Source organism: Syngnathus acus, chromosome 9, assembly GCF_901709675.1.
Source record: "Syngnathus acus chromosome 9, fSynAcu1.2, whole genome shotgun sequence".
NCBI lineage: Eukaryota > Metazoa > Chordata > Actinopteri > Syngnathiformes > Syngnathidae > Syngnathus > Syngnathus acus.
Genome location: NC_051094.1, coordinates 6,494,843 through 6,515,054, shown reverse-complemented (window position 1 = coordinate 6,515,054; position 20,212 = coordinate 6,494,843). Strand labels below are relative to the sequence as shown.

At 40.9% G+C, this 20,212-nt stretch overlaps 1 protein-coding gene across 3 annotated transcripts in view; it reads right to left on the bottom strand.

Annotated features, from left to right (window-relative positions):
- Nucleotides 1-814: 814 nt before the first annotated feature.
- Nucleotides 815-20,212, bottom strand: part of fbxl17 (F-box and leucine-rich repeat protein 17) — a 146,780-nt gene continuing 127,382 nt past the window's right edge. For 2 of the 3 annotated variants that reach the window (XM_037258431.1, XM_037258432.1), the window contains 2 exons: nt 15,972-16,114; nt 815-2,769 (listed from right to left, as the gene is read on the bottom strand). In XM_037258431.1, coding sequence (XP_037114326.1) covers nt 2,632-2,769; nt 15,972-16,114 — 281 coding nt within the window. In that variant the 3' untranslated portion in view covers nt 815-2,631. The remainder of the gene's footprint in view (nt 2,770-15,971; nt 16,115-20,212) is intronic. The other variant, XR_005098725.1, reaches the window with a different exon arrangement.

The window sequence follows — 20,212 nt, the reverse complement described above, 5'->3', positions numbered from 1 at the left end:
TTTTCAAAAGAAAATACTTCAATTAAGAGACTAAAAATCATTAAAATAGACTGCAAACGTCAGGGCCATTGAAGCTTTTTTCTTCGAGCACTAGTAGATGGTGAAAAAATAAAGCAAGACTGCAGAGACAAAAAAAAAAGACAGCTGGAGCAGCTCTGACCAGTGACCACATAAACAGCAAATGGTTGGACCGGCTCAATGTTGTAACGCACCAGTGGCCTAATTTGTATAATTTCCTCGGAGGTCTTCATTTGTGGCACAAACAGAACCGGAACAGAACATTTTAATTCACTCTCGATTGAGACATCTGTTTAGTGTACTGTACTACCGAAGGATTTATTCTGGTAATTTGCTAAACTAAATTTGGCATTAGCTTAGCAGTTAGCAAAGCATCTCGTTTATTTTCGTTCGTTTTTTTGCTTGTTATGGCGTATTCTTAGCTAGTCTATCACATAACAATATAATGATTGGTTGGTAGAGTCATACAATCTTCTGCTGAAATTGTACGACAGAAACTTTGTTGAGTGCTATTTGTACATTAAGTGACCTTTGGATGTAATGGCCGACCGACATGCTGGTGTCCTCATTAGCATTTTATCCGCTAACACTGAATCCTAATGTTACAGTGTCGCCCATCATGCTCATTATGGTCAAAAAATGTAATTGAAGTAACGAGTCAAGGGGAAAGCTGCAGCCAAGAGCTGTCACCACTTTATGAAAAATAAGAGGGAAAACATGTTCCTGCTGTTTTAGATATTTGGCGTCACCTCAATTTCACACGTAAAGAAGAGGAATGGGTGGTGGGTGCAGGGGCGGGGCTTGAAGTTGTAGTGTTTTATTCATCTTTATGCAAATCCAGTCATTTACGCTTGCCTTAACAAATCAAGAATCAAGTATGTCAACATCTAGCGAAGGAGAAAGTGCGAATGGGGATTACAAAAGAACAAAACCAGACACAGGGAGCAGAGCCCTGCGACTGCTACGTCTACAAATCCTGACAAGGGGAAAATCAACTTTTTAGTTGTGTGAAATCTTCTTATGCTGTACAAAGTGTTGCTGTATTCAAACTACATTGTACTGTACATTTTTATACTCTGGAAAAAAAGAAGAAGCTATTGTTGCTAGCTGGGTGACTCATTGGAGAGGAAGCCAGGGCCAACGCTAAAAAAATACCCTGCTTGTCTGCACTGAACTTGTTTGATGAACAGTAATCCACTCTCCACTACCAATTTTGGGTCCTCTATCGCTCGGAGGAAATCCCTCACCGAACTGCTACATAGCTAATGTTACAAGTATATGCTAAAAATCGATATAACACTAATAAGTAAATTGCATGTATATGAATATACCGGGCCATACAATGGGCGCCATATGATATTTGAAAACTCGTGAACGATAAAGATTCTTCTAACACTTCATGAGTCAACTGACTTAATTGGGTGTTTGTTAAGGCATTTCCCTTCCTGGTGCTTTTGGGGTATACAGTGAAACCTCCAAAGTCCGACAATTCAGAAGTAGACTAACATGTTCGGATTGTCATCATGCAAGATGCCACAATGGAATACAAACAAAATTGTGACATATCCTGAAACAGATTGATTCAATTTCCATTTGCTTTTGAAGTCCAAACAGTCATGTTCCTGCGCTTGAATTTAGAGGTTCCACTGTAATCCTCAAACTTGACGTTATAATACTTTTATTCTGCTTTTCTAATTCAATTCGTGTGAATAAAACTAAAGCACCGTTCCCATGTCATGCAGAGAGGTTCGGTCCAATTTGAGACGGTTTTCAGACAGTCAACTCAGTCAGACGCCAATCTTGATCTAAGATCTAATCATGCACTTTTAGAGAAATAATCAATGTGGTTTCCTGCTATTCAATGGCCTAGGAGGGAAGGAGGATTGGGCCGCAACCCAAGCCGGCGTGTGCCGCATCAGGACAACGTTTACATGTAGCCTCGACAACCATCTAAACACAAAGAAATCCACAAATCCTTTCACATCAAACTGCACGAGCAAGAAAGTCAAGATAAACATCACGTGTTTGTCAAAAAACCTCAAGTGAGCTGGAGGAGGATGTTGTCGTCACGGTCGTTGTCCGTATTCGCTCAGTCTGTCTCGCCGCCGTCGCCGCTGCAGTGGGCGTCGCCTCGTAGGAAATGAACGCGTCGCTAGACTCGACTTGGCGGGATAATTGTTCTTTTCTAAACTGCCACTTTTATCAGTCATCTTTGTGTTTGCTGCGCTCAATCTTAAACGTGCAAAGTTCAGAAATCCTTAAGCCCGGTAAGACATCCCGTGGAGCTTGACGAACTGCTTGTCGTTTTCTGACTTGCGGACGATGGTACATAGTACGTTTCATTCAGTTGGTGGATTGATTATATGCAATAGTTCATTGTGTGTGTGTGTGTGTCTGTGTGTGAGTGTGTGTGCATGTGCGTGTGTCCGCATGCATATTTGAACAGTAAATGAAAACCAAATAGGACTGAGCTGAAAATATGGTGCATGTGTCAACGTTTGAAAGAAAAATGCTGCTTTTTTTCAACATGTGTGTGCGTGTGCGTGTGTGTGTGTGTGTGTGTACGAGTGTGTGCGTCATTATGCATACATTATGTGTCTAATCCAGCCACAGCTACAAGGCGTTGGAAGCACTTGGGCTCCAGCCCATCTGATAAGCTCTCTCCAGGGTCCTCTTGCAGTCCTGCATTACGGTGCTGAATACAATGTGAGGGTACTGGACCACCAGCCTCTCCACTGTCTCCTCGTTCACCTGCAAACACGGCGACGACTCCAGTTAAACAATGGGCAGTGATAAGAAATGCCATTCAAATCCTGTAGTTTGCTCGTGATGGCAGTTCATAACAGTCTTTGTGGTATCGCTATTTTTTTATTAATCGTTTTTTTGTCACCAAAATAACACCTTCACGGATTACAACCTAAATGTGGAAGTAACAGATGACTTGATTAATTGATCATTGAGATTTCTTGGCTCATCTGTCTTGTCAGAATTGGCTAGATGGTATATACATGAATGTAGGATTAGCAGTTGCGAGCCAAAAGACGTTTATAATAAGATCCGTGTCCCAGTTACACACTGTGCGGTAAATGGTTCTGTAGTACGGCTCTAATGAAGCCTTCATGCTCTCAGCGGCTAAAAATCAGCACATCAGTTCTGTGCCAGTCAGAAAATCAGCAAGAGGAAGGAACACTGCGAGAAACTGACAAAGAGCAGAGGCACGGTAACCCCGGAGACCTCGAGAGGTTAACCTTAACCCACCCGGAACCAAGCCCTGCCCGCCCGCCAGCCAGCATGACACTGTCCAGGGAAAATGATGTATAAATACTCACACACATGTTGAGCACAAAGTCATCCGTTGTTACCAAAGCACCACCGCTTCGTGGTGGACACATTCTCACTGCCCCCCCCAAACACCATTGTTTCATTAACAATAATAATAGAAAATCACCATCAAATAAATAAATAAATAAGCTAATGGAAAATGGGCAGCTGTCTTTTTTTTTTTTTTTTTCGAGCTTAAGTTAGATTTATGTACGTACGTAATATAGTCTGTACGTATCATGGGCTGAAGCTTGGTTGGTATGTTAGTTGGTACGTTTGGAATACATGCCAAAAAATGAGCCACATACTGTATGTTCTACTGTCAGCAGTTTCGACACTCTTTCCAGAGCAATTTTAAGATTAAAAGTCAAACTTTTGCAGCAACTTGACATCGGCGAGGTTGCTAAAGTCAAATGTCTCCTTTTCAGTGATGGTGCATCTATTATCAAAACCATAACCTTATTGATTTTCAAGACCCAAAATGTCATTTATAATGTGTCATATGCGTGGGAGAAACTGAAAAACAGAAGACAACTGAAGTACATTCCAACGATGAATAATTAAAGCTTTTCTTTCCAACTTTTAGACGCTGGTTTTGGGTGTCTTGAATTTTCACTGAGCTTGTCATTGATGTGGAGCCACTTGGATCCCATTTATCAAATCCAGCAACGGTCTTTAATATGCCGCAGTAATGGAGAGATGGAAAAAGAAACACAAGCGAGGCAAAAGGCTGAATTTTAACACCAGCCAAAGAGCTTTCGTTTATTATGACAATTGGCTGAGCCTCATTAGCAGCTCACATGACAACGCCCTGATTGCCTTCATAACATATTATACTGTAGTCCCCTAAACCCTCCCCGGTTTGTTAATCAGGGCTTCATTACAATTAAAACACATTTGAAGAATAGACATGTCAAACTGATGGGAGGCCAAAACATTCATTAATCTTCATTGCCAACAAGACTCAAGACCCACTAAATGTCTCCCAATCAAAACTCAGAATCGTTTCACTAATTACGGGTTACGGAGACGTTAAATGTTGATTGAAACCATCGAATGTTGATGAAAGTGCAATTCCGCTAAAACACAAGTCTGAAATTTTGGCCGACCAAAGCTCGGGATTTTATTTCATATTTAGTTTTTTTTTTTTTTAAAATATACAATTTGAAGACTTTTCACTTTTATTTCACCCATACTATCGTATATGTATATATGCGCGCAAACACACATATATATAAAAATATATGCATAGTAAAAGCTGGCGTAGGATTGCACAGACTTGCTTAGCAAATGATGACTCAGCGGATTCTTTTCAATTTTGTTAACAGGCAAAAGTGCTCTCAGTGATATTTTGTTGCTTGGCAACTTTAAGCTGAAAACCAAAGTAATAGGGGTCTCTGGTGTATCTCTCTGACAGAATTTTTTTTCCCTCCTGATCCCGTACTGTACAGTCCTTCAAAAGCTGCTGCCAAGTCTGAAGGCAAGACACATGATCCAGCATATCCCCCTACTCAGGCATCTGGAAGTATAGCCACGGCTATGTGGAGCGAGGCCTATACTTATGATATTTTCCCCCATTTTAACTTCAAAGATGGAAGTACGTAGATCTGAGTCGTGCGTAATGCGTGCTGATGGGTAATGTGATGTTGTCAGAGTTTACAAGACGGCGGGAGAGGGATGGAACAAGACTTGTCAAGGTCTGCTATGCGAAAAGCCGACTTCCGTCTTCTTTCAAGGTGATGGACGCCTCCTTTCTGATATGACCTCTACCCATGAGCAATCTCTTCCCTGGCAATCTCGTAGTTCTTTTAAGACTACTCCTGATGCAGATGCACTCCATCACCACATAAAATCTGCATTTAGCAAAAACGCCGGACGGTGCCTGGATGCTTGCTGCAGTAAAAAACGTGTCGTAAAGCTGACTAATGTAGCAGCAATTTGCATTCTCACAGGGGGGGAGAATATAGACCTAAATATAATCAATCGGTTACACAAACACTAAGTTGAATATCATATTAGCATGCCTCTGAATGAGCGTTTCAGAAATAAGAGAATTGGGAATTAAGACGTACATATATAGGAGGAGTTGTGAAGTGTTTTTCCAATTTATAAAAATCTTTTTCATATTTATCCATAGAATGGTAGTCAGAAAGACTACTTTCCAATACTTTATAATATTACACAAGGTTGTGGTGAACCACACGATGTGTATCCAAATAGAAACATTTCAAGCACAAATTGAACTGTTCGAAACGGTTATTTTACTATGGGAACAAAAATATGCCTATGCAGTGGAAACAGCTGTGCAGTTGCTATTGATATCGACATATGTATTGCCCCTTGTTGCGAAATTGCCTTTTTTTGGAATGGGGTAGAATCTCGTTAGTGCTGCAATCGAGAAGATGGCCTCCTTTAAATACTGTCCTCTGGGCCACTTTGTTCTGTGTAAATCACAGTCGAAACTGGTTTGTGTGGCAGGTCAAAGGGTCAACCACAAGCTGAGAGCACATGCGGGGATCACAGTTTGGATGCTACCGAAGTGTCAAGGCCTCTGCTTTTACTGAATTCATTATGTTTTCAATTAGGCAGCTCTTTGTAGCAGATCTTTTATTGTGCTTTGTATAGCTTCGAAGATAATGAATGGCAAGCTCACACCATACGACTAAAAATAAAATTTTGGCTTTTGTGTGTTTTTCAAAGCAGAGGTGCAGCTGACTTTGTAAAGACGGCAATGTCTATTATGCAAAGTGTGCTAGATTTGATTTAAATTAAAACTGCAAAGTCCTGTTGCTGACAACCTGACATCTGATAAGCAAAATGTCAGTCACAATCCCAGCACCTAACCACAAAGTAAAACTGCTCTTATTTTATCATTCACCGTACTTTTGTTTTGGTTCATCTTCCTGAGCCACCTGGCAGCTATTGCTAGCCCCGGGCAAAAATAAAGAGAGATGAATGCCCCCTGGCCTCTGCCCACTTTAGTGCAGAGAATGTATTAGTCAGCCAGAAAATACATTTGGGGGTGAATGTTTAGGGAAGCCCGTTTAGGGAGCAGATTGTGCAGCGACTCAAATTTAGAGCTTTCTTTAAACTGCTGAGAAGAAAAGCTCCAGTTGAACACTTTGCAAATCAGTGACAGAACAAATGAAAAGATAGTTATTTGTTTAAGATAAGGGAAACAAATGGAAAACAATGTAAAGAGAGATAAAAATGTTGCTGGACGTTTAAGGAGTTCTTGGATATATTAACTATCACTGCATTGGCTGAGAGTCTGTTTGGAAAAGTCTGAATGAAACCAATTTGAGTTTGTCTCAGAAGGCTGAGCAAGCCTCACAACAATGGCTGGTAAAAAGCAGGTCAGGTGCTGCTTGGGACACCCGGGATGGGATCTGGGACCTCTCAACACAATCACAATATCATCAGACTGCTGAACCAAAAAGCAGAAACATGGTGGAAGAAAGAGCTTCTGGAGCACGGGTTTGTCAAACCACATGACAATAGGAACAAAAGGAATGCGGCTAAGGCAAGGTCCGATTCCTCATTAAGCTTGTTTTCACGTGGAATCCAATTATAAAATTACACAACAACTTCAATCAAAGAAATTAGACATGTAAAGACATCAATGCCAGCATTTGTTGTCAAGTTAAAACACTTTCTGGCTGTATTTAGAAGATTAAAAGACACAAAGGGCAAAAGAAAAATATGTTTTCACATGTGCGTGCATGATGTCAAGTATAACAAAAAGAGGTCGCGGTATGTCCATTTGGCTTCCATTAACCAAAACCGACCATCTGATTGCTGTCGGCTTCTATTTATACACGTACATGTTGACTTAGGGTTTGTTTTGACCGAGACTTGTTTCAACTGGGTTCAACATTTCATAACAAAATTTAGGGCTCATGATTATGCTATGATACAAATGGACACATTAAATTGCTGTCAAAGGACGACATAGCGTGGAAGATGTATGTTGACAGCGACATTCAAATTGGTGAAACAGGACGGTGTAGTTCAGTTTTTGAGTCTTATACGCGATGATGTGATTGGCACTACAACAAGGTCATAATCAGCCTGTTAAATTCCGTCAACTGAGGGTGAACACACACAAAAAAAAGAGAACCAGGAGCAAAAATTCCTTGGAGGCTTACTGAGGTTGGACACGAATGGAATTTCTTAAAGACAATCACAACAGAGCTACTGTTTAATTTTTACCTCGAAGGAACGGCTCATTCTCTGGAGTAAATAAAGAACAAGGACAAATCGACCCTCGCCTTACAAAGAGACGCCATGATAAAAAATTCATGCAGTCTCTTTAGAGAGAGGAGAGCTCTGATTAGATTGGACCAGTCAAAGTTAAAACAAGGTGGGGTGCAATCATTATTGTGTCAATATTTTGATGAGTCTTCCTGAGGAATGCGAGATGATCAAATGAAAAAAAAAAAAAGGAGCTCAATTCCCAACTTTATGTTCCGCCTGAGTTTTTGGGGTTAAACTGTTCCCTTTTCCAAATGCTAGCTGCGTAGTCATGGGTTCTATTCTAACTTTTTTTGCACACGCATCTTTTTGCCTCTAGACGGCCATTCATAATGCAAGGAATCAAACGAAGGCTGACAAGTTGCTTGCCTGAAAAGTTTCTGGAAGCCCCCCTGGATGTATGAAATATGTACGGACACTGTTTCCAGAGGGGGACTGCTATGGCCATTAGCATTAAAAAGCTAATTCATCACCAACGCAGTAGGACGCGACATTGGGAGTCTAAGGTTGCCTGCCGCCTCTTGTCTGAAACAAGGCAAACTTCAGTTATCGTCCACAACCAAATCGAGATTGGCGAGACTCCTAACCGCACTGAGCCGTGTCTCCTTTCTGGCCATGACGCTGTGAGATTACGATGGCCTCTGTGGAGATGAGTATACAGCGACAGATGAGGAAGAAAATGAGGTGCCAGAGAAGGAAAAAGCTTAATTGAATGAATAAATGATGTGGGCGGAAAGCAACAGGCCAACAACCTCGAATGTCATTGCATGAGCTTAAGGGGAAATACGGTGACGGAATTACACAGGTGTGTCAGGAAAGGCTCTGGACGTTATTTATATTTGAAGGGCAATTCCCTCTGTGTGAACCCCGTCTTATTTTATTTCACCCTCTCTGCACTTGCCCTTTAGAAACAAGATGACTGGATGATCAGGAGGAGGCTTCAGTTAAAACTGACACTCAATACAGTTCCTCCGTGCAGGATGAAATTCAAAGATTACAAGGAAAATCATAAATGGCAAATGACCGCCTCAAACTGTGAAGTCTCTTTTGGAAGAAAAAAAAAGGATCTGTCGAACGAGCGGAAAATAGGAAAGTGAAAAGCCCGTCGTCCAAATTCACTACCTTTGCTCAATTTCCCCCGGTTTCACAAGCCTAATACTCGGCACCCCTGCTGTTCACAATAACAACACTCATCAAAGAAAGTTTGGCCTAACTCTCATTTCCTAAACGAGAGTTGAAATGGCTTCTAACTCTTCACAATGCTTCATCTTTGTTTTTCTCGCTACAAACCTCCAGGCCCCGAACAATTAGGCCCTTGTTTATGTCTGCAAATTGCTATGTCGTGCCTATCTGTGTGGAGTCCCTGGCAGCTGGATGCTCCACTGGAACAACCATATTGATTGGGATGTCTGCTCTTTTAACAAGCTCTGTCTGCTTTGCCCATCTGGGGAAGAAAAGGAGGGCAGATATGCTCATACCTGTTCCCCAAACACTGCTCCGCCTCCATTCAGGTAATGGCAACATACTTTCAAAGTGCTTACGCAAAACACTTAAGGGGGCCGAGTCAGCTTATACGCTATCGTTTCCTTTTACTTGATTTACTTTTTCTTGATTTCTGTCATCTACCAACTCCCTCCGCCCCCTCATTTGACTTTCTATCTCCCTTCTTCATCATTCCCATTAAGGTGACAACTCATAGTACTGGTCCCCCCCGATGGTCCCGGCACTAGTCAGTGCTATTATTTTACTTGTTCACATTCATGCTGACTCGGCGAGTCTGTTTCCTAACCCGGGCTCCCCATTTGTTTTCACTCTAATGAAGTAGTGGAAAACGGGGGGTAACAGCGAGGGAGAGTGTTAAAAGAATGAGAGGGAAGAGCGGAGCGAAAGTTGACAGGCAAAAGAAGGGGTGGAGAAGAAGCGGACACCGGAGGGAAAGAAGATATGGGGGAGAAAAAAATAACTACAGTACATATAAGCGCAAGCTGCAAAAACATTTCGAAAGAAAACATTCCTCTGAGGCCGAATGAGATCAAAATCCCTAAAGTGATACATCAGCAGACAATGAAAGCTCCACATGTTCCCAGGATAGCCAAAAGAGTCTGTTAGAGGAAACAGAAACTCATATTCACTTGCCGACGTTGGACTTTGTTCCATCGGAATGCAACTCGATGCTAATAATTTACGTTGGATACCCGCAAGTTGATTGTTAACATTGGATTCAATCTAAAAAGTGGAAAATTTAACTTTTGCCATCATGAAAAAAAATAAATAAAATCATGTGAATGCAAAAAAGACAATGCTGTAACGTTGTCATCAGTATGGGTATAAATGATTAAATGTCCAATCACCATTTTGAAGGTGGATTAAAAAAACAATTTTTGTTTGTGTGTATTCAACAAACCATCTGGATGGTCCAAAGCTAGCTCTGTTCCAAATTAAAATCTTCCATTTTAATGTGCATGTGACCTTGCAAGACATGCAGCACAGTGAGCTCTTTCGGGACTAAAGTGAATTTTCTCTGATCACATAGATCCAATTTTGCAGTGAGACTTTTTTTATGAGAAGACCATTTTTCAAATGCTGTGATATACTTTTGATAGATTTCTTTAACACACGCCTTGAGGCATATAAAACAACCGGTGTCGATTTGGGGAGTGCGGTGACAGAATTTACAGGACTGGTCTGCACTCAATGTGACTTTGCAGAACATCAACCAAACTCACCTGGAAACGTGTCATTGTGAGTGGACATGTGTCAATTTCCTGCTAGCCAAAGAGTTCTATGCTACATTAACCATAAAATTTACCATGATGACATGTTACGGTGTCTCACAGTACTTTGAGCTAATGTTGAAATAATTACCCCAAAAGTATCGTTGAGACAAAAACACAAGTTCATGTGTATATGTGGAAGTGCAGACAGATGAATTCCGCCCACACAAAAGACCTAACAGAAAAATATAAAGAAAAATCAGTTTTCCAGAACATCATGCCTTGTTTTTGTGAAGTCTTTTAGTTGAACGACATCAAAAGAGCGGGACCAATTTACAGCTGCGAGTCGACCAAATGAATTTATTTGATTCTGTTCGGGTGGATCAATGGCATTCTTGTCAGTGCACGGTGGTTGGGGGGCCCTGGAGGCAGAGGTGTAATCATCGGAGCACGCCATGTGCAGAAGCCTGAAGGGTGCCTCTAATTTCAATGCGCCATTATGAGCTGTGTTCATAGCAAAGAGCGCAAATTCCTCACACGCTCGCTCACACAAACGTTACATTTGTGCATGTTGCGACACAAAAGGAAATCACTCTGATGGGCAAGTGTGTGTATGTGTGAGGGGTGGGGGGGCAGTCGAAAAATATCAGAGGCCGCATTAACACCGTATATGGTCAGCTACGGCAAGGAGCGAGACAAATTAGCTACATATTCTGACAATCAAATAGACTTGTGGCTTGTGCTTGGTCAGTTTTGAAGGGAAAGGGCTGGGGGGTGGGGGTCTTCATATGAGTCCTTCACAATTCCGACTGCCTGGGAGGCAAACATATACAGTACGGAAGCACGTTTGTATAAAGTGTGACGGTTGGAAATCGATCCTTCACACTGCTCGGTGCGAGGAGCGCCAGCTGGATCCTGTTAGCAGTTCCTAAATGAATTCTACACTCTCGAGGTCCTGTGACATTCAGCTGGTGCATTAAAATTCCCGGCCATTTGACAATTCCAAACAAATTTGGGGGTAGGCCCGAGCAAGGAGCTGACTTGGCTTGTCGGCACTGCGTGTCAAGGTTATCGCAAGATTGTATTTGTCCAAGACTGACAGGACCCACTCGGAAACTTTACTCCACTTAAGGTGGGAGGGAAAACGGTGAGAGAGATTGCGAGGGCCATGCGGAACTTGCAAACTGTCGTCTAACTCGCCTACGAAATGCTGAGCTTGTTTTTGCGAGTTAGTTCCATTTTTGAACATTTATTTATCCTACATTCATGCAGCTTACACTTCCTGACAGGAAACCTCGCAAAGATAAACATTAGTTTAAGATTATTTCGAAATTTCCCAAACAGTGTCAACATTGTTTTTGGGAGAAATAACGATCTGCCAGGCAAGGCTGCAACAAATACGCAAAGTGTTTATAACATTTTTTTTTTTTTGCCGTACAAACACTTATGGTTTGCACGCAGGCTGATATTGTTTACGATGTATGTTGGTTTCGACAGTGACGGCGGAAGGATAAATAAATCGGTGCTTCCTCAAGTGCGCCGAGCTAAACAAATTTGTGCCACCCTGTCATACGTTGGAGCATTTAGAAGAAGATTCACATTCAATTATATCCGGATTGTATCTAAATCTAATGCCATCACCATTTTAAAGAAGTGATCCAAAGTGAGGCTGTTTTTGCTGGCCTCGCTCCCTGCATGTTTAATCTCGTATGATGTCGCATAAGAGCTTGCAGGAAATATGAATTTCACCGAAGGGAAACTGTTGGCATCACAAGCTGCTTATTTATGCGTCCACCTCAGGGCTATGAAGAAAAAGGACAAAATGGAAAGCCTGCATGCAGCTCGGCCGCACTTATTTGAAACAATGCTGAGTTAAATAAGTACGGGTGGGGGTAAATTGATTTGTCAACATGAATAAGAGACACTGTGGCTGAGATAAATGTAATGTCACGTAATTTGCACAAGACTTTCATTCCGTGAGAACCTTGTGGAATTGAGCGTGAGGCGGCAGCTTTGGTGGGTTTTTTTTTTCCCCCAGAAGGAAATTAAGTGCAGAGATGAGATTAGTTAGCCTCGCCATCTGATTGGACATGTCTCTGCTGTGATCCACTGGCAGCGTGAGCAATGTGTTCCCATGAACATCTTGTTTGCTACAAAACCGTTAAAATATTAAGATGGACTATTTTCTGGTGATAATGCTCACTGCATGCTAATCAGCTACTGTTAATTGAATCTGCAATGAAATTAAATGAAAGTGCATTATATACAAGCATGAATAACTGTCGAATGGGGGGGAGGAAGGTCTTATACCTCTCGATAATTTAATGTGAGTAGGAGTAACATTTTTTTGTGGATTTGGGATGATATGTAGGGTAAACGTTATAATTTGTGAGTTGATTTTTTTGTGAAAAAAAAAAGGAATTATTGCACTTGATGCTGGTTTAACATTTAATATTTATGCAGCTAATGGTTGGATTTTGGCTCTAAAATGTTAAAATGTGCAAGTGAATTTTTTATCCACTTGCTAATGCGATTGATTCTTTTTTTTTTTTTTTTATCAATAGTAAATCAGTTTTAACCAGTCCCCGATTATTTCTGGGTAAGAATACACCAAAGCATGATGCAAACCCTTCCAGAATAAGGATGAGTGAATTTGTTAATTTGTTATCTCAACAAAAGCAAACGGCAATCTAAGTTATTCTCCCAAAGGTGATCTTCTTCCCAAACCAGAATGGCCAAATGAACCCAGTCAATTGAACAAAAAAACTTTGTTTAATTCATTTCTGTCTTTTGTGCTTCTGTGTGGTTTTACAAGAAAAACCACTCATTTCCATCGACTGACCTCTTCAGAAACGGGTGCTCACCACAATGTGGTCGAAAAAAAGTCCTAACATACTTTAATTAAATACTTTTTGACTCTTAACAGTTCGCTTTTGACGGTGCAAGAGAAATTCTTGTAATTGTACAATAAAAAATATTGGCTTGGCCTTGAATATGAGCTCAGCCAAAAGCTGTTATTTGTGAAAAACGTCTTCGACTTTTTATTCGGGCAAAAATGAATGGCAACATTCAAATAAGAATTTACACAAAAAGTTGAAAGGCTCAAGTCGGGTGATTGAATGGGAGGAGGATGAGGAAAGCGGGGGATTGAGGAATGAGAGTAGGAGTTGAAGGCTCACAGGGCGAGAAAACCTCAAGCTCCCTCGGACTCTGGCTCTCACCTATTTACCTCTTTTATTCGCTCTCTAACTCTTCGCTCTCTGGGTGACCTCGCTTTAACAACAAGCCATTTCTGTTTATTTGTTTGCCAACAAGAGCGAACAGCAGTATGGCCTTTTCTCTCCGCAAACTTTCCCTCAATCTTGCACAACTGCCTTCAACTCCTACTCGCATCCCTCAAATCCCCCGCTTTCCTCATATTGCAAACCTACAACACAAGTGGGGTGATCTTTTCCCACACAGGTCAGCCCTCACCGGTATTAGAGGCATACTTATAGCTCTAAATTTTATTTTAGGATGTGAGAATGAGGATAAACTGGGCAGGAGGGCCATTGAACACTTAATTCATTTGGTTAATTTGGAGAAGGTAACGTACCTGACCTTGGAAACTGTCAAACTCTTCTCTCGGCTCAATTCACACTCCATTACGACTCTAATAGCACCAATTACCGCTTTGCTTAGCCGAGTCATCCCCAAATTCCCCCCTCAGAGCATTGGGAGCGCAATCGTTTATCTTTCCATCCTCCGGGCTACAGTACAAGTACCACGGGAAGACTAGTACGCAGGTAAATACGTATTGCGGGGGTAGGCGCACAAAATGAGAAGACATTGTTGTCCCGCTGGAGATGTAGGTCATTCCACAACAGATTTTTTTATTAGCAAGGCTGCGTATATCGATTGTTGGGTCACGCAGTTGGCCGAGCAGGAGGGAAGTAAATGAAAATGGAATCTAAGTAATCACCAGCTATGTAATGCGGTTAGTCTTTATTACTGTGAGATAAATATGATAGATACACATTTCTGTCTGCAATAATGTGAAGTGAGCGCATCGCTTCACCGCTACACGCCAGGTCACTGTCAGACTCTCGTATGTTTCATTTTATTACCATATAAATAGATAAACGCGAGCGGTGTACTTGTCTCGCTTGATGATCGCGGGGTGGGAATGTTTATCTGAGAAATCCATAAGGTCAAGCTCAAGGCTGCGCCACACATGGTCTTGATATTATAATGGTGGAATAAAAATGATGAGTTGCTAACCGTGTGAAAAGATTGCACTGTAAGTCAACTTCCTGCCCGAACCGCACCGTATTCGTCCTCGGGAACTTCTACCGACACTGCACAATAGCTCGCAAAGGTGGTCCGGAAAACAAGTCGTTACGCCGCAAGAAGAAAACAAAAGTTAATACAGCTTATCGTACTGACGGTCAATTTGTGTGAGGAATTTAGAGTGCGTTACAAACGATTGTGTTTTAATTTACAAATTTTAAATCAGGACAGATGTTCACCGCCATGTCTGTCTTTTATTTATTGCACAGCAACGGTAATTGTTGTGGCTATGCAATCATGACCATATACAATATACACCAACCAGTCACAACATGTGACACAACATTTTAGAAACTACCAAGGGCGCTATAAGTAATGTTAATATTCTTGTTTCAAGGCCAAGCATTTATTTAATTTTTTTGCACAGTTCTGTGCATTCTCATCCTGATGATTTTGGAAGGGTGAAGGGTTGCACCCATGGCCGAGTGACTTAAACTGTAAAAATTAATTCCCGTGTCCACCCTTTTAACCAGATCCTTGCTTGTCCTTGGCTGTAATTTTTGGAAAACAGTTTTGATTTTTTTGTTTTTGCATAATCCTGCTAACTGTATGAATTTAACATATGAAAATGAATGCTGTGGACAACTCATTAAAAGAACAAAGCAAGCGGTAGACTTCTTTTTGTGCAGAACTGTTTGATGCGTTGGGTTCCAAATGAGACCAAGGAGATGAGGAAAAAGAAGATCTAAAGGTTGCTGTTTCATAAATAGGATAGTTTATATTTTGACAAATTACCCCAACTTCACAAGTTTTCTACGTAGTTCTCTGGGTTCTATTTTTTAGAAGACAAATGTTAGCCATCCTTCTATAGCGGTTGTCCTCATTAAGGGGAGCTGGAGTCTATCCCAGCAGACTGAGAGTCCACATTTGCATCCAAAAAACAAAGTAGCAGTTCTTTGAAGGTTAATTAATACCGTAATAGCTAAATTGGCCATCTATGGTGATTCGTATTATACCTTAGCATTAAGATAGTCGACTTTATAAACTTCAACAGACAAGACTCTTATTTAAAGAAGTGTACCAGTGACTATGTTTTTCCAAAGTAATTGTACAGAACAGCTTCCTAATACTTGACAACGGTAGACTGGTGCTAAGATACAATTTAAAAACTGTTTTAACAAATCTATTTATTTATTTATTTATTTATATATACTAAGCTTAAATCATTTTACGTGTGAGGGAGTGGTATATAGTCTCTTATATTGTGATTTTTCACCTATGCTGGAAGGTCCCCAAAATAAACACCAGTTCACTGTACAGTAAAATATTGTGCCTGTATCACCACACTGCAATGATAAGCGACAGTGTCGGACATTTTGTGTTGAACATTGTTACCTTGTCACATCTCATGAGGCCCAGGTAGCGCAGGGACTTGCTGCTCTCTGCGATTTGCATGGCGCCTTGGTCTGTGATGTCGTTACACCAACCGGCATCCACGGTCTCGATGGTGCTGCTATACTGGCCTATGGCTATCAGAGCTGCAGAAACCGGGAGGGAAAGGTTGGGGGAGATAGCAGGCACAGAAATGAGAAAAGGTGTTAGTCTGACAACCTTTCTCATGCAAATGTAACAGCATCATGTTCCCACAGGGATGGATTGAAATTCAAGATGAAAACAGGGCAAGTGCTGTGGCCAGATGTGACACATTATTTTAGTGTTTACACAACACCTTGCGATCCCGCACACACCGCACACATTTCGCAGCCGCAAATCTCTCACACACCCGCGTTTGTTTAGACTGCCGCAAGATGAATGCATTACGGTGTTAACATTGGTCCCAATGCTGAAGCAATGGAATCCTGCCAGTGTATGATTTACAGAGCTCAACATAAATGGAACGCACACAAGCTTTAGTTTTGCAGTTTCTCAGTAAACAAAAATAATTTCCAAATTCTGATGGCGATTAAAATAACCTAAAAGAAGGAGTCTATATGAAATAGAGTTGTCAAGATGAATCGGTAGTAATCGATTATCAAATTAATCAACTTTTTTAATAATCAAGGAATCATTTAAAGACATTTTTCAACTTATAATTGCCCAAGTCCTCTAAACAGCAATTATTCATTAATTTTTGAAGTCATTCATGAAAACAGCTTATCCTTTGTGTTTACTAAAATTAAGACATTTGCAAACATCTGCTTTTACTTTGGAGAACATTCACTGCACCAGTAACTGAATCAGTTTCAAAATGTTTGTTGAGTGCTATCATGAATCCCTCTTGTTGTTATACCTGATATTGCTTTAATTGTTATTTAGTTGTTTTTATCACTAAACAAGACAAAATAACAGAAAATGTGGAAAATGTTGCCTTGTAATACATTTCATTCTGTAATCAATGTAGATAGAATAATTGATTTTAAAAGTAGTGACATAACCAATATCGAGTCCTATTTTTACAACATTAGAAACTAAATATAATTTGAAATTTGTGCACAGTTGTGGGGTTCAATATATAAACCCGCCTCTTGTCTAAAGTCAGCAGGGATAGGGCGGAGGACTTATGCATTCATGTAAACATTCCCTTTATGAGAGATATTAAAAATGTAACACTGCCATCAACTAGGGAGCTGCTCCTGTATTCCAATACGCAGAGATAAACAACCACCATCTTGATTATTGGTCCAACAGAGAGAGATACGTGCTTTGACAGCCGATTGATAGAGGTGATTGATTGTCTGGGGCTGATCTTTGTTCCCCCACTTTCTCACAACATCCACTCATTAGAGCGAGAAGGTAGATGGAGCAGGGATGGGAAAGAGATGAAAGGAGGATGCTAAAGACAGAACGAGTCTTTGACAGAACCTTTAAATAGTCACTTAGCCTTGTGATGTCGTCTTCTCATTTCCACCACCAAATCAATTTACCAGAAGAGAAAGTCAAAGAGTTGGCAAACATCCTGATATTTAATTCCTACGTATATTATTAGGTCAAACTACATCGTCAGAAAAGGTTGTAAAATAAAGTCCAACCAAGAGTAGCTAAATTTATGTAATGTATGAATGCATGTAATCATCCATCCTTCCTCACATTCATTGATCATGTGTATAGTATGTAACATGTATCGAATGGCTCCGGGCAAGCACTTCACATCTGGTTCCTTTTGTGCTTCAGCATGCCAAGAGTAAAAGCAATTATAGCTAAACAGGCAGTAAAAAGACTTTGAAGTTGCAGCATGTTTCATGTATAGCGTTACCGTTGGGACACTCACTCCAGATGGGTGCGCAGTATAGATCTGTGCATACGCGTGACGTGAATGCGCGTTTGGGTGTGTTAGACCCTTCTTGTAATGTCCAACCACATTATCCCAAATGTAATTACCTGTGCTCTCCACTCGTGTTAATTGCATTCCCACAGAGCTTCGATTAGAATTTCAATAAAAAAGTTCGTACGTGAGATGAAGAAAGGCAAATTATGCAGCGAAACTTTGTTTTGGCAGTCAAACCTTAAATACGAACAAAATGAAGGTGCAATAATGACAGAATGAGAAAAACAGGATAGGAGAAGACAGCAACTATGGTTTGACCAAAAACATCAACCCTGGTTAAACAAGATGCCCTTTATTATCATGCTAGGTGGCTAAATGTTAGCATAACTAATATTACATATTTTATTTTTGAAGCTACCAGTACATCAGGCTGAAGACGATTTTGAAAAAGAAAAAGAAAAACTTGGAAAACTCACCACACACCTACTCACATTTAAACCTCAAACAGATTAAATTCCATTAATTCATATGAGGAAAATTAATTTTAAATCTGACAATGGATTTTAAGACTTTGCTTGAGTTCCTCTTTTCCAGACTCAGTTTCTTCCGATTCAACTTCGACTAACCAGCCCAAAAAAAAGAGAATCGAGGCAGACAGGTGCTTAATGCATTGAATTAAAGGATGTGCAAGTCAATACATTGCCCGTGCATTTGGTGATTGCCGCGCTGCACTCACGTACGCACCGTTGAATTTCAATTACACGAGACTTCACAGGGAGAGCATAAGGAAGCCAACCAAGCTCAAGATCATTTTGTGTGAGTCTGTCGCAAACTGAAAGGAGTCAGATAATGCATCGGTCAGAACAAACTAAGCGTCGGGCAATCAGACTTGTGGCCATTAGAGCCTAATATCCCTGAGTGCGCTCTTGTCCTCCCTGCTCCTGCCATCACCCTCCATCGGTGGACTGTAAACTCCAACCACTCCCTCGGGGGGGTAAATGGAAATCGTTGGCTGCTTTTGCGAGGGAGAAAAGGCTTTTCTCTGAAAAAGCTTTTTGCTATAGCAAAATCACTTTTGTTCACCTAGGTGATGGCGGTGGAGTGCAGTCGATGGATGGAGACTTCAGTGCATTTCGCTTTCCAATACAGTCAAAGCGGCAGTTAAGATATCGACAGAACCACCGTCCCATATGAATACATACACGTGGGGAAAATGTTGAGGCGTTTACTTGCTGGGTAACATTTTTCAACTTTGTTTGCATTTTATTTCATTCTTCATATTTCATTTAAAAAATAACATCTGGCAACTCTGACGAGAAATCAACTCTCACTGCCTTCGGTGTGATACTGCCGTGGCAGTTTCGATATTTAATTGTCAAGGACTGAGACGATCCTGATATTAAAGAAAATTGTTCATATGTGAGCCCCCCCCAAAAGAATTGTGAGTGGCAGAGTCTAAGTGACCAAGGGAGCAGGAAATTGTCTTTGCTGACTGGTAATGATTTTCTGTCTACAAAAAGTGATGAAGCGATATGCAAGAAGAGCTCATGTAGTTAGCGGGGAAAAAAAGAGGAGAGGTGGTTGGGTTGAAGGAGAAAAGAGAAGGAACATCGCATTTTGGCAGTCGGAGCTTTGACTGAGTGGTGCTACACACTCACTGACCGTAATGAGGACACACTCGCCTGGCCAGCCTGAAAATGGTTTTGAGCGTGCGTGTGTGTGTCTGTGCGTGCATGTGCGTGTGTGTGTGTCTGTGTGCATCAAAGGTTGTTTAAATGTGATGGAAGCAACGTACAGTGCAACTTTAAACTTGCATAAAAAGATATGAAAAGATTTGCAAAGCGATTTACCTCCCACTGTTTTAGCAAAATAAGTCAATGTGTTTTTAGAGAAAAGAAAATAGCAACACTGAAAGCTTTTCTTAATTTACTACGTGACGCACGATGCTGAAAAGTTTGCGTTTTTCGTGTGATGAAAGCAAGAAGCGAGTGGAAACTTGTAAAGCCAGCTGTAAAGCTCAGCTCTGATGTTTCATCAGAACTCAAAGAACATCACAGAAGGCGTTTTTTTTCCCTTTTTTGCTTGAACGGTTGTGAAAGACGGAATATTTATCCAATCACTTTTTAAATTTTATCTGCAAAGGATCAGCTCGAGACACACCATCGGCCATGTCAGATGAACAGCTGCAAGTTTCCCATTACAAAGTCAGCCTGTTTGAATTTTACCACAACTCACGAGCTGTCCGAATTCAAAAAGTGACTAACAGAATGACCCCTTAAATCTTTAGTGTTCCATTAACTCCTCCTCCGGTTATCTCCAAAGCCGGCCAAGCCCAACCTATTAGTTATTCCAAGCGCCATAAACGCTGACT